This window comes from Stegostoma tigrinum, chromosome 31 (assembly GCF_030684315.1).
Source record: "Stegostoma tigrinum isolate sSteTig4 chromosome 31, sSteTig4.hap1, whole genome shotgun sequence".
In the NCBI taxonomy this organism is placed as follows: domain Eukaryota; kingdom Metazoa; phylum Chordata; class Chondrichthyes; order Orectolobiformes; family Stegostomatidae; genus Stegostoma; species Stegostoma tigrinum.
The window spans coordinates 35,349,151-35,366,050 of NC_081384.1; the positions used below are offsets into that span (position 1 = coordinate 35,349,151).

Sequence of the window (16,900 nt, forward strand, 5' to 3'; positions counted from 1 at the left end):
TAGGTCATTCAGACCATCAAAGTCTTCCGCACCATTCAGTGTAATGGTGGCTGATCTGGTCATTCCCAGTTTTATGTTCCTGCCTTTTCTGCTTAACCTTTGATTCCCTTGCTGATTAAAAATCTGTTTATCTCAGACTTGAATGTATTTAAATGACCTAGCCTCAAAAGCCCTTATGGTAAAGGATTCCGCAGATTCACAACCCTGAGAGGAGAGATTTCTCCTCTTCTCTGTCTTGAATGTACAACCTCTTATTCTGAAATTGTGTCGTCTGGTCCTAGACTCTCCCACATGGAGAAACAACCTCTCCGCACTTACCCTGTGAAGACCTGTAAGAATCAAGTATGTTTCAATAAGTTCACCTCTCATTCAGTATTCCGCTGAGTAAGACCCAACCTACTAAGCCACTCCTCAAAAGACAATCCATCCTTGCCTAGACTGAACTGCTTCCAAAGTATATCCTTGGAAAATGGACCCAAAACTGTTTGTACTATTCCAGCTGTCGTCTGACTACTGCCTAAGAGTAGTTTTACCAAAACCTCCCGACATTTATATTCCATTCCCTTTGAAATAAAGGCTAACATTCCATTTATCTTCCTTATTACCTGCTGAACTGTCTCAGATGAGACATTAAACATGCTCAAATAAATGTAAAATATTCCATTATGCAAGTCATATCATAAGGGAGTTCTCTTGACCAACCAGCATTATTTCAAAAAAAATAACCAAAATGGGATCATAGTTTTTTTTTTAACTCATTCACAGGATGAGGATGTCACTACCTAGGCCAGCATTTATTACCCATCCCTAATTACCCAGAGAGCAATTAAGAGTCATAGGTTATTTATAGATTTGCTATTTGTGAGACCTTATTCTGTGCAAATTCACTGTCACATTTGCTAAAATGACAGCAGTGATATCCCGTCAGGAGTAGCCCATTGGTTCCACTGTCCTGAGCTGGTGTGAAGGCACTAAATAAATGACCATTTTGTTAGTTGATCTTTTTGCTGTTATCTCTACACTGAAGTGGTGGCAGGCTTTGCTCAAAGCTCCCTCCAGTGTTCATCTGGCAAATAACTGTAAAAATTGGATGGTTGAACCTTTAGATATTGTAATATATTCTGATTGAATTAGAATAGAATTAGCTTTGTTGTCACATGTACTTACAAGTTTACAAATTGTCACTTATGGTGCCTTCTTAGGTACCTAGCAACAGAATCTTAAGTTCAATTTCTTAGGGCGATAGCTAAGAAGAATAAAGAAATAAAAAGTCCAGCAATAAATTAGAGATTTCCGACCTCAACCACATCAGGCTTCACCCCAAGGCCAGTAGTGCTGGGAGTCCAAATCCACACTGAGGCCGGGAATCTGAGCTGGCTTTCATCCCAGACATCGCTGATGCCACCCAAGGACAGCAGGGAAGAAGAGGAAAGAAATGGGGGACCGGATGAGTTCCAACTCAGGAATCCTACTCTGCTGCCATCTTGGATTGGCATAGGATAGGCGAGGTTTATTGCTAATTAGTTAAATGATCAATGTCTAATTGGCACTTTAGCATGATTAACATTGACAGATGCACCTCCCACTATCTCCTGACAGGTTCCTTAAGTTGGCAATTATCCATGGGTCCTCCTTGCTAAATTGTTTTACTAAGATAAACAGATAGTTTGTAATGTTATTACCTCCTTGTTAAAGGAAGGGAGAGGCGTTTACAGTCAGGTCCCAACGATTGATACCCTTGATCTTTTGTCTCAATGTTTGCTCAATTGGAGAATTTCTCATTAAATCAGATATTTACTTGTCATTGACCATTTGCTTTTCTCTTAGAGCTTGCCTTTCTCTTTAACTTAATTAAACACGATTGTTCATGATCAGAATCTGATTTTTACTCTAAACTGAACGTGGAAACAATTTATTAGTGAATTCCCACTTCAAGCCAAATTTTCAGCAAAACTCATTCAGCTTCTGTCTAATTCAGGTGAAGTCTCCATTCACTGATTGATAACTCTGATGCCACCACTTCACAGAAGTCATGTGCATAATGCAGGGTCTGGGATAAAATGGCAGGAAATATTAACAGATTTCCAACATCTAATTTAAAGAGTAAAAGCAGCAATATAGAGAGAAAATGGGCTGAGCTTTTTATTTCTGAGCTTCAGCAACAGGAGCTGCCCATGGTGCCTGTCCTGTAAGAGTGTTTGTTTATGCGTAGTTTGGGAAGTATGTTCAGATTACTGATGACTGGATTGATGCTGGTCACTAACTCTCCTCTCATATCCTGCAGGGATCCAGGACTGTTTGTATACTGTTGCGATTTTTCCTCTACTGCTGTGGAACTCATCAAGGTGAGAAATGCAACTGCAGTTGTGCGTTTGCTTTTGTCTGTGAATGTGGCTGTCCCTGTAGCCTAATCTATCTTATTAGTCAGTGGTATGTCAACAATCCCGTTCATAGTGTCAGCTTCGAGTATCCGTTCTTTTGAGTGTATTGGAGTTAACCTTGCGAGATGATAATACGTAACCTGGGTCCAATGAACAGAAAAGTGTGAAATGGAATTCAATCTAGGGAAATGTGAGGTAATGCATCTCACAGTGCTAACCCAGCTATGGTATACACTGTAATTGGTCAGATACTGAGAAATGTAAAGGACTAAAGAGACTTCCAATTTCCTGAAGCTAACAGGACAGGAAGATAAGGAGACCTATGGGATATTTCCCTTTGCTGAGAAAAAGGCACATTTTTTCAAAGCTTTTCGTCTTGCACTCATCAGAACAATTTTCAAGAATGGAGGACAACCATAGACCTAGTAGTTAACTGTCAGTTATCATTAATTTTTTTAACTCTTTTATTCGCTCAAGGGACACAGGCATCACTGGCTGGCCAGCATATGTTGCCCATCTCTAGTGCCCAAGAGAAGGCAGAAGTGAGCTGCTTTCTTGAACAGCTGCAGTCCATGTGTTGTATGTTGACCCACAATCCTGTTAGAGAAGGAACTCCTGGATTTTGACCCAGCGACAATGATAGCACAACGATATATTTCCAAGCTGAGTGGTTTGGATGGGAACTTGCAGCTGGTGGTGTTCCCTTGCACCTGCTGGCTTGTCCTTATAGATGGAAGTAGTCGTGGGTTTGGAAGGTGCTGTCTGACGATCTCTGAATTAATTGGTGCATTTGCCGTGACAACACTTTCACCAATCAGAGTAAACTTGCAAACCAATGATAAACTCCTCTCATGCAATATAGATGTTGTTTTTAACCCCCTATGAATTGTCCTGATGAGTACAAGATGAAAGGCTTCAACAAATGTATGTGTCCTTCAGCGATACACTAGTTATATAAAAGTCTACATATTTACATTTTCCCATATTTATTGAACTCTAGAGCATAAGAGCAATGAGAAGCTTCTAAAATAGGTTAGGCCAGAGCTAGAGCACCACGTGCAGTTTTTCTCACTGCATTGCACTTGAAAGAGTGCCCAGGATGTTGCCAGGTCTGGGGAATTTTTGAAGCAAGGAAAATGTGGATGGGATGGAGCAGTTTTTGTTTGGAACAGAGGAGGCTAAGGAGAGATTTAGTTGAATGAGAAGAGATCTTACTTAAAAATACCACATTCTGAATGATTTCCTGGATAAAGGACCTCGTTTCCATAGTAGTCAATAACGAGAGGTCACAAATATTAAGGATTAAAGGCGAGGCTTTTCTCACCTAGAGTATGTACTTTCTCCCTCAAAATGTGATAGTAACAGAATGACAAATCACATTTTAAAAAATAGTTAGAACAAGAGCTGGAAAGTGGTGTCAAGCTGGGTAGCGCATTTTTAACCAGCAAGGTGGGACAAATGTGCCCTCTCAGTGGTAAATCTTCTGTATTTCTATGGAAATGCTTTTAATTAACACTACTCCACACATCCACCTCAGAGCAGCGGCAGGATATAGTAAATTTTACACATCTAACTATTATAGTTTTATGGTGGTCCTGCACATAATAGAACAGAATTTGATTACGAGAAATAAGTACAGGAGTGGGCTATTTGGCCCCTTGACCCAAATCTGCCATTAGCCAGACTAATTTAGTTTATATTTATGGCCTCTTGTTATTGAACACTTTGGGAAAGAGACCTTTTCTATTCAGGAAGCTTCTCGGTTTTAGAGCCCTCGCAATCTTTCAATAAGGTCACTTACAATTCGATTATATCTCCTCACAGCTAATCTAATTAATTGTGGTTTTTGTTCCACTTTCTTGTCTTCCCTCCATAACTCTAGCTTACCTTATTAACCAAAAATCTGTTTACCTTGACCTTGAATGTATTCAAGTCTCTGCTGTACGCTGGGGTAGTGAATTCCAAACTCTAAGGACCCTCTGAGAAGAAATTCCTCTTCATCTCAGAGTGATGGGAACTCTCTTATTTTTAAACTGTGCCCCCCCACAAAAGTTCTAACTTTTCCCATGAGGTGAAACCTCCTCTCGCCAGTATCTACTCTGCGAAATCCCCCTCAGAACCTTGCATCTTTCAATGGAGTCACTTTGCATTCTTCAAATACTAATAGATATGCACTCAACCTGCACAACCTTTTCTCACAAGACAAGCTCCTCCATCCCAAGGATCAGCCGAGTGAACATTACATGGACCGCATTCAATGCAAATTTGTCCCTCCTAAAGTTAGGATAGCAAAACTGTGCGCAGAACTCTGCACATGGCCTCATCAATGACCTTTACAGTTGTGGTGAGGTACTTCAGTTGGGGCCTGACTGAGCACATGGCAGCTTCCTAAGCATTGCAAATAGAGACAGGTATCAGGATGACCTCTTTTTTCCTTTTTCAAGCTAGTGCTGATCTAAGGAGATGTTAAGCAGAATGTAATTTATGTAGTTTTTGTGTTTGTTAACACAGTTACTCCTGTGATTACACCAAGTCAGTTCTGCTGCCAGTATCCTGTTGGAACTTGCTAGAACTTGCTTATAAGCAACTGATTCTACATTGCAGATCAATAGAACAGAACAATTCAATGTGCAGTAAAATTAGCCTAGTGTGTGGTGGGATAGCTAAGAGTTCTTGTTTGCTAGCTGATATATTGTTTGGAAAACCAGAAGAAGTAAGAAATCTCCTACGAAACTCTGCTGCAGACAATAAAGAGTGAATTAATCATTTTTTGGCAGTAAATGCATGTCCTGATGCTTGGACAGTTCTTGTAAATCAACAAGCTAGCAGGTTCAGTCCTCAGACTTGGTGACAACCAATATCCGTTATGCACAGGTGGCAGTGAACAGGCTATTTGGTTTCACAGAGCATCCCTACCATCCTGACTCACAACACCTTCCCATTTACCTCCTCCCTCCCCACTACCCAAGGGCCCAAACATACCTTACAGGTGAAACGATACTTCACCTGCGCTTCCCAGAATCTAGTCTCCTCTACACTGGGGAAACGAAGCATAGACTGTGTGACTGCTTTACTGCACAGCTACATTCTGCTCGTAAAACTGACCCTCATCTACGTGTTGTCTGCCACTTTAATAGACCACCCTGTTCCTTGGCCAACATTTCTATCTCTGGCTTGTTGCAATGTTCCAGCAAAGCTCAACGCAAGCTGGAAGAACAACACCTCATTTTCCATTTGGGGACCCTGCAGCCCTCCAGATTCAATATCGAGTTCAAGAATTTTAGGGCCTGAACCCTCCCACATCCTAGCCCCACACGCCACACACCAAGCCTTGTTATCACATAGCCTGCCATTACACACTATCTCTTGTTAGCTACTAACTGTCCTTCTTAACACCTGATCACCCTCCTAATCAGATAGTTATCAACTCCTTTGTCTATCCAACTGCTCTTCTCTCTCTTCGGGCTCTATCCTATCATTTCCTCCCTACCCTATCCCCTTCCCTATTTTCTGCATATAAATCGATGTGTTCACAGCTACCATCAGTTCTGAAGGAGGGTCACCAGACCCAAAATGTTAACTCTGATTTTTCCCAAGCTTTTCCAGCAACTTCTGGTTTTGAACCTGACTGTCACCTCCACCAGTCATGACCATGAGCAGGAATCCTGGCTGGTCTTTTCTTGCATGTGGAACCTGAGCCACAGAGGAAATTTTTAACATTCCAGTACCCCAAAGTCTCTCCCAAAACAGAAGCAATTTTTACAATCCCCCGTGGCGGCTGTCAATCTTGGCACGACTGTGGAGCTCCATTATCACTGATCTCCTGGTCAGTCTGGATCCATGGCTGGGCAATGTCACTGAAATGTGTTCCATTCTCAACCCTCGCTCTCTGATCTTCTCCTATCCCATCCGGCTCAGGGAGCAGATTAGATCTGGGTGCGAGTAAGCTGTAAGCTGTAAATTCCAGTACAGGCACACACAAGTCAGGCCTTTTCAGCTGCCGTGTAAAACAATTAGATGGGTCCACCCACAACAGACATAAAGAATGGCTGTTATTTTTATTTTCACACATTCATCCAATTCCCTCTGTTAGTGCTTATTGAAATTTTCACCACACTTTCAGGTAATGCAGTCCAGATCATCATAATTTGCTAATCAGTCCTATTCTCCCTTCTGGTTCTTCATCCACTTATCTTACATCTGTTGCTTACCTACCTGCCAGTGGAAACCACATGCACAGTACAAGAACCCACAGTGTCTGTCCCAATTGTATCATGCCACTGTGACCAAGTAGTTAATGTAAAGCACTGTAATCTAATACAATGAAGAATAAACTCTATCCTAATCCCTAATTGTTCAAATACTTCATTCTCTGCTAAATTAAAACCTATTTGGTAATGTATCTGTACTCTTGTTGTGTCTATTAGTAAACCTCAGGGTAGAAGCTCTGAGCTCTTAGTGTTCTGCAGCAGACTACAAATGATATACAAACTCTGACCTTCTGTTTCTAGCTGAACTCTTGTTATGACCACTCTCGCTGCCTCGCTTTTGTTCACGATCTGTGTGATACGCAGGCCACTTACCCGATGCCAAACGAAAGCTTAGACATCATCATTCTCATATTTGTTCTCTCAGCAATACATCCAGACAAGTAAGTACGTCAACCCTCAATCATTCATATTCTAGACCATATCTGATGCATGAGACCAGACTACGTATGCAGCGTAAGTTGGTATGATGCTGCAGTAGACTTATTACTATACTAGCAAACCAGAGACCTGGATGAATGACCAGAGAGATGATTTTTTTTCCTCTCTCAGCAAATATTTGAGCATATGTACAAACATACAAATGAGGAAGATTCGGTCATTTGGCCCATTTAGCCTGGTCCATTCCTCAGTAAGATCAATGCTGATCTGATTATGATCTCAACTCCGTTTTTCCTGCCTACATACCCCAAAAATACTTTCGGTGTCCCTTATCAGTCAAGAATATATCTAGTTTTGCCTTAAAAGTATTCAATGACTCATCATTCTTTGGGGATGAGAATTCCTCAGACTCCTCGCCCTCTGAGAGACAGAAGTTCTCCTCATCGCCCTGTTAAATGGGCCAATTCCTAATAGGCCCCCTAGTCTTTCCAACAGGGAGAAACCTCTTCTTAGCATCCACTTGATGGCGTGCATCCTAAGGACTTAACAGAAATTACTTCAGAGAAAGTGAATGCATTGATGATGATTGAGCAAAATTCCCTAGTTTTAATTCATATTCTCCTGGGATGTGGATGTTGCTGTCTAGGCCACTATTTATTGTCTACCTCTAGTTGCCCAGAGGCAGTTACAAAGAATCAATCACATTGCTGAGGCTTTGGAGTTACACGTAAGCCATACTAGGTAAGACTAGCAGATAAGAACATTACTGAACCAAAAGGGTTTTCATAACGATTGACAGTCATCACATGGCTATCACTAGGTGAGCTTTTTAATTCCAGATGTGCGTTGAATTCAAATTTCATCAGAACATTAAGAAAGGTGGTAAAGAAAAGCCAGGGACCTATAGATCAGTGAGCCTGACATCAGTAGTGGACAAGTTACTGGAGGGGATTCTGATGGACAGGATTTATACATAATTGGAAAGGCAAGGACTGATTAGGGATAGTCAGCATGGCTTTGTGCGTGAGAAGTGGTGTCCTACTGATTTGACTGAGTTTTTTTTGAAGAAGTAACGAAGAGGATTGGGAAGCTTGACGTTTCGGATCTAGACCCTTATTTAGAAGTTTTTTTGCTCCCTTTGATGCTGCTTGACCTGCTGTGATCATCCAGCTCTACAGCTTGTTATCTCAGATTCTCCAGCCTTGGCAGTTGCTACTATCTCTCTATCAACAAAGAGGATTGTTGAGGGTGGAGCAGTGGACATGACCTATATGAACATCAGTAAGGCGTTCAACAAACTTTCTCATTGTAGACTGGTTAGCAAAGTTTGGTCACATGGAATACAGGGAGAACTAGATATTTGGATACAAGACTGGCTTAAAGGTATAAAGAAGAGGGTCGTGGTGGAGGGTTGCTTTTCTGACTGGAGGCCTGTAACCAAGAGTGTGGCACAAGGATCAGTGCTGGGTCCCCTGCTTTTTGTCATTTATCTAAATGATTTGGATGTGAACATAGGAGGTATGGTTAATAAATTTGCCAATTACACCAAAATTGGTAGTGTAGTGGGCTAAGAAGGTTATCTCAGAGTAAAACAGGATCTTGATCAGATGTGCCAACGGGCTGAGGAGTGGCAGATGGAGTTTAATTTAGATAAATGTGAGGTGCTGCATTTTGGAAAGGCAAATCAGGGCAGGACTTATACACTTAACGGTAAGGTCCTGGGGAGTGTTGCTGAACATAGAGGCCTTGGAGTGCAGGTTCATAGTTCCTTGAAAGTAGAGTCACAGATAGACAGGATAGTGAAGAAGGCATCTGGTGTGCTTGCCTTTATTGGTCAGTGCATTGAGTATAGGAGTTGGGAGGCCATGTTGAGGCTGTACAGGACATTGGTTAGGCTGCTTTTGGAATTCTGGTCTCGCTGCTATAGGAAAGATGTTGTGAAACTTGAAAGGGTTCAGAGAAGATTTACAAGTTTGTTGCCAAGGTTAGAGGGTTTGAGCTATAGGGAGAAGCTGAATAGGCTTGGGGCTAATTTTCCTCGAGCGTCGGAGGCTGAGGGGTGACCTTACAGAAGTTTATAAAATCACAAGGGCATAAAGAGGATGAATAGCCAAGGTCTTTTCCCCAGGGGAGCGGAGTCCAAAACCACAGAACATATGTCTAACATGAGAACAGAAAGATTTAAAAGGAACCTGTTTCTCACAGAAGGTGGTGCATGTATGGAATCAGCCGCCAGAAGTGGTAGAGGCTGGTACAATTGCAAAAGGAAGCAAAAGTCTAGTGGTATTATCGCTGGACTGTTAATCCAGAGACCCGGATAACATTCAGGGGACCCAGGTTCAAGTCCCGCCACGGCAGATGGTGGAATTTGAATTCAAGAAAAATATCTGGAACTAAGAATCTAATGAACACTGTGAATCCATTGTCGATTGTTGGAAAACCCGTCTGGTTCACTGATGTCCTTTAAGGAAGGAAACTGCCATCCTTACCTGGTCTGGCCTACATATGAATCCAGTCACACAGCAATGTGGTTGATTCTTAACTGCCCTCTGGGCAATTAGGGATGGGCAATTAATGCTGCCTAGCCAGTGACGCTCTCATCCTGTAAATGAATAAGGAGAAAAAAACTTTAAAAGGCACCTGGATAGATGTATGAACAGGAAGGGTTTCGAGGGATATGAGTCAAATATTGGCAAATGGGACTAGATTAATTTTGAATTTTTGGTTGGCAATGGACGAGTTAGACTGAAGGGCCTGTTTCTGTACTGTACTGCTCTATGACTCTATTAGCTGTATTAGAGGTTCTGGATCACATCACCACTACACCACTGCCTTCCCCCTTTTCTGGGCATTTATTACTTACTCTTAATGGCCAGTTAAAAATCAGCCACATAGTTGTGAATCTAGAACCAAATGTAGGTTAGATGAGGGAAGATTGGCAAATTCCCTTTCCTAAAGCATATTAGTAAACCATCTAGGTTTTTATGATAGTTATTTCATTGGTCAGTGTTATAGACTGACTTTAATTCCAGAATATATTAATTGAATTTAAGTTCCACAAACTGCTGTAGTGGGAATTGAGCCCGTGTCCTTCGCATATTAGTCTTGACCTCTGAATTGCTATTGAACAGTCATAGAATCTCTAGAGTGCAGCAAGTGGCCGTTCAGCCCATTGAGTCTTTGCAGCGCTCCAAAGATCATCCCATCCGGATTCCTCCACCCCCATCTTATCCCTGTAACTCAACATGAAGTTTTAATATTGCTAGCCCACTTAGCCTGCACATCCCTGGACACTACAGGGCAATTTTTTTAGTATGGCCAATCCATTTAACCTGCCCATCTTTGGGCTGTGGGAGGAAACCAGAGCACTCAACACAAACCCATGCAGTTGTGTACAAACTCCACACAGACAATTGCATACGGCTGGAATCGAACCCAATTCCCTGGCGCTGTGAGGCAGCAGTGCTAACCACTGAGCTACCATGCCTCCCTGACATTCCAGTGACATTGCCAGTATGCCACCATCTCGTTTCAACTCATGACCCAACTCATTCTCCTTCAGAGATTGTGACCTTCATAAACGACAGTCTTTAACCTATTTGTTTCACTCCTTGTGATATCCTGAAGCAGCTGAATGCAACTGGAAAAGCAAGTTGTGTGGACGATACAAAGAGGGTGCAAAAGGGTTTTGACAGGTTCTGTGAGCGGGCAAAAAAGTGGCAGCTGGAGTATGATAGGAAGATGAGAGGTTATACACTTTGGCAGAAAGAAATTGATCATATTTTTACTCCAGATATGCCCAAAAAAGCTAAATTGTTAGAGATGACATGATCATGACTGCTATTGGTATCAAGGCAGCATTTGACCAAGTGTGACGTCGAGGACCCCTAGCAAAACTGAGGGCAGTGGGAATCATGGGGACAGCTCTCCACTTGTTGGAGTCATACGTGACACAAAGGAAGACAACTGTGCTTATTGGAGGCCCCAGTCATCTCAGCCTCAGGGTATCACTGCAGGACTTTCTCAGGGTGCTGTCCAAGGCTCGACCATCACCTGTTTTTTTTAATTCACTCACGGGATTTGGGTAAGGCTGGCTGACCATTTATTGCCAGTTCCTAGTTGCCCTCGGGAAGGTGGTGGTGAGCAGCCTTCTTGAACCATGGCAGTCCATATGCTGTTGGTAGATCCACAGTGACTGTAGGGAGGGATATTGACCTAGTGACAGTGAAGGAACAACAGGTATATTTCCAAATCAAGATGGTGAGTGGCTTGGAGAGGAATGGTGGTCAGGTTTTGGCAGTCAGGAGGTCAGTTACTTGCCACAGTATTCCTAGCCTCTGACCTGTTCTAGTAGCCATTGTATTTACATGGTGAGTTCAATATAGTTTCTGGTCAACAGTAACCTCCAGGCTGTTGATAGTGATGGACTCTGTGATGATAACACCATTGAATGTCGTGAGATGGTAGTTAGATTGTCTCTTATTGGAGATGTTCATTGCCTTGCATTCGTGTGGCGTGAATGCTACTTGTCACTTTGCAGCCCAAGACTGGATGTTGCCCAAGTATTGTTGGATTTGAACATGGAGTGCTTCAGTATCTAGGGAGTTGCACATAATGCTGTGCAATCATCGACAAACATCCCCACTTTTGACCTTAATGAGGGAAAATTTTTGATGAAGCAGCTGAAGATGGTTCAGCCTAGAACGCTATGCTGAGGAACTCCTGCAGAGATGTCCTGGAGCTGAGGTGACTTACCTCCAACAACCACAAAGATCTTCCTATGTGACAGGTAGGACTCCAACCAACAACGTTTTGTCGCTGATACCCATTGATTCCAGTTTGATGCCGCTCTCGGTCGAATGCAGGCTTGCTATTAAGGGCTGTCATTCTCATCTAACCTCTGGAATTCAGCTCTTTTGTCCATGTTTGAACTGAGGCTGTGATGTGGTAAGGAACTGAGTAGTCCTGACAGAACCCAAACCGAAGAGGTTATTGTTGTGCTTGATAGCACTGTTGATGACAATTTCCATCACTTTACTGATGATGGACAGTAGACTGATGGAGCAGTAATTGGCTGGGTTGGATTTATTCTGCTCATTGTGTGCAGGGCATACCTGGGCAATTTTCCACATTGTCGGGTAGATTCAATAACATGTCCTTTTTTGTAAAGTTGAATGTGGGGACTCCCGCTGATCATTACTCATTGTTTAGTTCCATTTGTAATTCTTCAGATATTGAAGCAGTCTGTATGTGTGCAACATTCAAGCTTGGGTTGATAAGTAGTAGCCACATTCAAAGTGGCACTTGGGATGCTAGATTTCTGCAAAAGAAAATCTAGCCACCACCCTGTGACAATCATTGGCGTTCCCATTTCTGATCCTCCACTGTCAAACATCCATTTAACGAGCCACATAAATAGTGTGGCTTCAAGAGCAGGTTAAAAGCTGAAAAATCTGCAATGTGAGCCTTCAAAACATTTCTACCCCCAACAAATGTAATGGAATGCTCTCCATTTCTCTGAGCGCACTTCTAACAACACTCCAGCTCAACAGTATCTAGAACAAAGCAGCAAACTTTGTTGTCAACCCACATTCTGTCTTTACTCTGCCCCTCTCGCTAACCTTCCCTATTCTGTCCTCCTGTTCTCTGCAGAATACAGGCTGTTGTTAAAAGGTTGAGTCAACTTCTCAAACCAGGAGGAATGATTCTCTTCAGAGACTATGGGCGTTACGATATGGCACAACTTCGATTTAAGAAAGGTGAGGGGTCTGAACTGCTACCATTTCCTAACCGGTGTAGAACCTGCTAAACCTTCATAAGATTACAGTATTAATATAATTTTTCTCACTACGTATTATTTACAAGTATGAAAATCATAGGCACGTGGAACTAACCCAGAGATTTTCATATGTCGGAGAATTGCGGTGGCTGCACTTTACTGCATCACTGCAGAACTCGTGAAATTAAAAGGTCATTGTTTTATTCTGAATTCTTATCACTTCCTGATCAAGACCCTGTTACCTCTACATTCGCAATGGAAACATAATACATGGATGGACCCATGTGACTGTCAAATTGCTAGCAGCATTTTGGCAAAGTAGGTAAAATCGTGACCTTGCAGCTCCCTCTATGCCTAAAATGTGGAACTTATTTTTCAGGGAAGAAGCTGAAGGTGAATAGATTTAGTTACTCAAAGTTGGATTACTCTGCTGTTCCAAAACACCGTGGGTCTATCCGCTATTATTTACTCCATGGATTGGCTTCTAAAGACCTATTGTACTTGACTCCCTTCAAGAGACAAGCTTTAACCACCAAAACAAATCTGTCCTAATTTACTCTAGAGGTAGTTTTGTAGTCTTGGTCTGCCTGTTTGAACAATCTAATCACAGACTGACAGATCATTAGCTTCTTCATTGGAGAAATAAGGTAAGCATTTTTGGGGCCTGAGCCTGCTTTGCCATTTAATACAATTATGACTAATCTGACTGTACCAGTAACCTATCCTGAAACTTTCCTCATTCCCAACTGACCACTGAACCCTTGTAGGTCAAAAAATCTGTAACTCAGCCTTGATTATATTTAGTAATCCAAGCTCCACTGTTCTTGGGAATAGAATTCCAAAGATTAATGTTCATCTGTGAGAAGAAATTCTGCCTCATCTCCACCTTGAATGGAAAACCCCTTATTTTTAAACAGTGGCCTCTAGTATATGGGAATTTATCTTAGCATCTAGTCTCTCAAGTCCCTCATAATCCTTTCAATAATTTCAGTTCTCTTTCTTCGAAACTCATCTGACTATAGTCTTAACATGATCAACCTTTCATTGTAAGATAGTTCCTCCATTTCATAAATCAACCTGATGAACCTCTTTTGAATTGCATCAGTAAGGAGACCATAACTATGCAGTACTCCAAGTGCAGTCTCACTGATGCTTTTACAGTTAAGTCAAGACTTGCCTACTTTCATATTTTCTTCCCCTTCTTGCCTTTCTAATCACTTGGTAACATGCCATGATGCATACCTAATGTCACACGCTTTTCCACATTGCACTCCATCTGCCAACTTCTTGCCCACTCACTTAACTTCTCTATATCTTCTTCCAGACTCTGCATCTTCCTCAAACTTGCTGTTATAGCTATCCTGGTATCAGCAGCAAATGTGGCTGCAGTACACTTGGTCCCTCCATTCAAGGCATTAATCAAATTTTAAATAGTTGAGGACTGAGCACTAACCCATGTGACACTCCACTCATTGCAATTTGCCAACCAGAAAATGACCCATAATCCAAAGTCTATGTCCTGTTTGTTAGCCAGTCTTCGTTCTGTGTTAATATTACCCTAACACATACCATGTGATACCTTACAAAATGCTGTTTTGAAATCCAAATACATCTCATCCAGTCTTTGTGTCACGTCTTGAAAGAACACTAATGAATTTGATTGGTAAGGAATAGGTAAAGTTAGGTAAATATTTACAACTTTTATCACTTACAGTTTGCAAGGTCTTTTGTGGTGTGTAGTTTCTAAGGGCTCTAACCTGGGACAGGAAAGAAGGGCCTGAGAGAAATTAATATTATTTGATATTAGGCCTCTTCCAAAATGTTTTAAGTTGCAGGGATAGAGTCACAGAACTGGGAAAAAGACCAGTCAGCCCAATTCATCCATGTTGACTAGGCTTCCTAAAATGAACTGGTCCCACTTGCCTACATTTGGCTCATATCCTTCTAAACTTTTCCTGTTCATGTATCTATCCAAATGTCTTTTTAATGTAACTGCATCTGCATCGATTAATTCCCCTACATTTCAGTCCACATACCAACCACTCTCTGTGTGGAAAAGTTGCCCTTGTTAAATAATTTTTCTCTCACCTTAAAAATATGCCCTCTAGTTTTGAACTTCTCTGCCCTAAAGGAAACATCTTTGCTATTCACCTTATCTATGCCCCTCACAGTTTTATAAAGCCTCTATAAGGTCACCCCTCAAACTCCTACACTCCAGTGAAAAATGTCCCCGCCTATCCAGTCTCTTACTATAAATCAAACCTTCCGGTCCCTGCATCATGCTTGCCAACCATCCAATTTAATACCTTCGTAAAGAAGAGCAACTAGAACTGTACACAGTACTCCAAAAACAGTGTCACCAACATCTTGTACAACCTCAACATGACATTCCAATTCCTATGTTTAATGGCCTGAGCAATGAAAAGCAACCCATAAAGATCAAACCCTCAACTTCCACAGCAACCAGCCCAATGTCCACAAACAAAGCTGCATTAGGACACTATTTAAACGGGCCAAGACACACTACAACACTCCAGAACTACATCGGGAAGAGGAAGAACACTTATACAATATTCTTGCTTTAAACAAATATTCCCGCAACTACATCGACAGAGGCCTAAAAAAAACAGTACGATCTAACACACTGGCCACACTGCCCAACATCAGGAGCATATTGGAACTGACAACAAGATTCCTAAGACCATCAGGAATCACGGTGGTTCACAAGCCCACAGCCACTCAATGGCAAACGCTTACAAGGACTAAAAACTTCATTCCCACAACATGCAAAACGAACATGGTTTACAAAATACCATGCAACTACTGCCACAAACATTATATCAGACAGGAAGGAAACTAGCCATCAGAATACACAAATATCAGCTAGCAACAAAACAACATGATGAACTCCCCTTAGTATCTGTACATTCAGACAATGAAGGCCATCAATTTAACTGGGACAAAGTAACCATTGTAGCTCAAGCCAAACATAGACCCTCACGGGAATTCCTAGAGGCATGGCTCTCCACCCATACTTCAATCAACAAGCACATAGAATTGGACCCCATATATAAACCCAAACAGATCAAAACCAGAAATGACGGTACTCACCATAACGGACCAGACAGTATAAATTCCAAGCGCTTCATTGGAGGCTCCACTGATGGTGTCACCTAGCATGGTGATGAAGTGTCTGAACAAAATCAAGCCAGCTCGGCGAGCAAGTCAACAACCACATCTATTTAATTGGCCTGCCATCTCCTTGTTCCCCAGTGTAACTTACCATGTTTATCACTCTGAGGGACCTACATTTGTCTTCACTAATCTTTTTCTCTTCACTAACAAACTGATTGTTGAAAGTTTCTGTTTACAAGCCTATTCTTGTATTCTATTTTCCCTCTCTTAATCAACCCTCCTGTGCTGAAATCTAAACTGTTCCTAATCCTCAGGTCTGCTGTCCTTTTAAGCCAATTTGTATGGCCCCTCCTTGAAAGCCTAATTTCCCTTGTTAGCCATAGACAGGGCACCTTTTCCCATTTGTTTTTGTGCCAGACAGGAATGAATAATTGTTGCAGTTCCTCCATGCTCTCTTTAAATGTTTGCCATTGCCTGTCCAGTTTTAAGTAACGGTCCCCAATTTATCTAGACTACTCTTTCTCTGTCTTTTTAGATAATTATAGGTCATTCAGCCTGATCTCAATGAGAGGTAAATTACTGTAAATAAAATCTGAGGGACAATAACATCATTTAGAAAGGCGCAGGAGGACAGACTTCACGGACGGAAATGTATGGTTTTCTTCTGTGAGTTGTATCTAACTAACCTGATGGAATTTTTTTTTTAAAAATGACAGGAAGAGTTAAGGGGTAATGGGAACTGCAGATGCTGGAGAATCCAAGATAACAAAGTGTGAGGCTGGATGAACACAGCAGGCCAAGCAGCATCTCAGGAGCACAAAAGCTGATGTTTCGGGCCTAGACCCTTCATCAGAGCAATATGGTTTCTGAGGATTTTGCCAGGAATTGTAGCTCAGCCAGAAGTCCGCTTAACCTGCATTTGTTTGCTGAACGTGAGAGATTGAAGAGAAGATTTA

The 16,900-nt window shown here is 41.8% G+C and overlaps 1 protein-coding gene across 1 annotated transcript in view; it reads left to right on the forward strand.

Annotated features, from left to right (window-relative positions):
* Positions 1-16,900, forward strand: part of mettl2a (methyltransferase 2A, methylcytidine) — a 49,766-nt gene that overhangs the window by 27,913 nt on the left and 4,953 nt on the right. Inside the window, exons 5-7 of the mRNA XM_048560645.2 lie at positions 2,285-2,345; positions 6,893-7,032; positions 12,683-12,789. Coding sequence (XP_048416602.2) covers positions 2,285-2,345; positions 6,893-7,032; positions 12,683-12,789 — 308 coding nt within the window. The remainder of the gene's footprint in view (positions 1-2,284; positions 2,346-6,892; positions 7,033-12,682; positions 12,790-16,900) is intronic.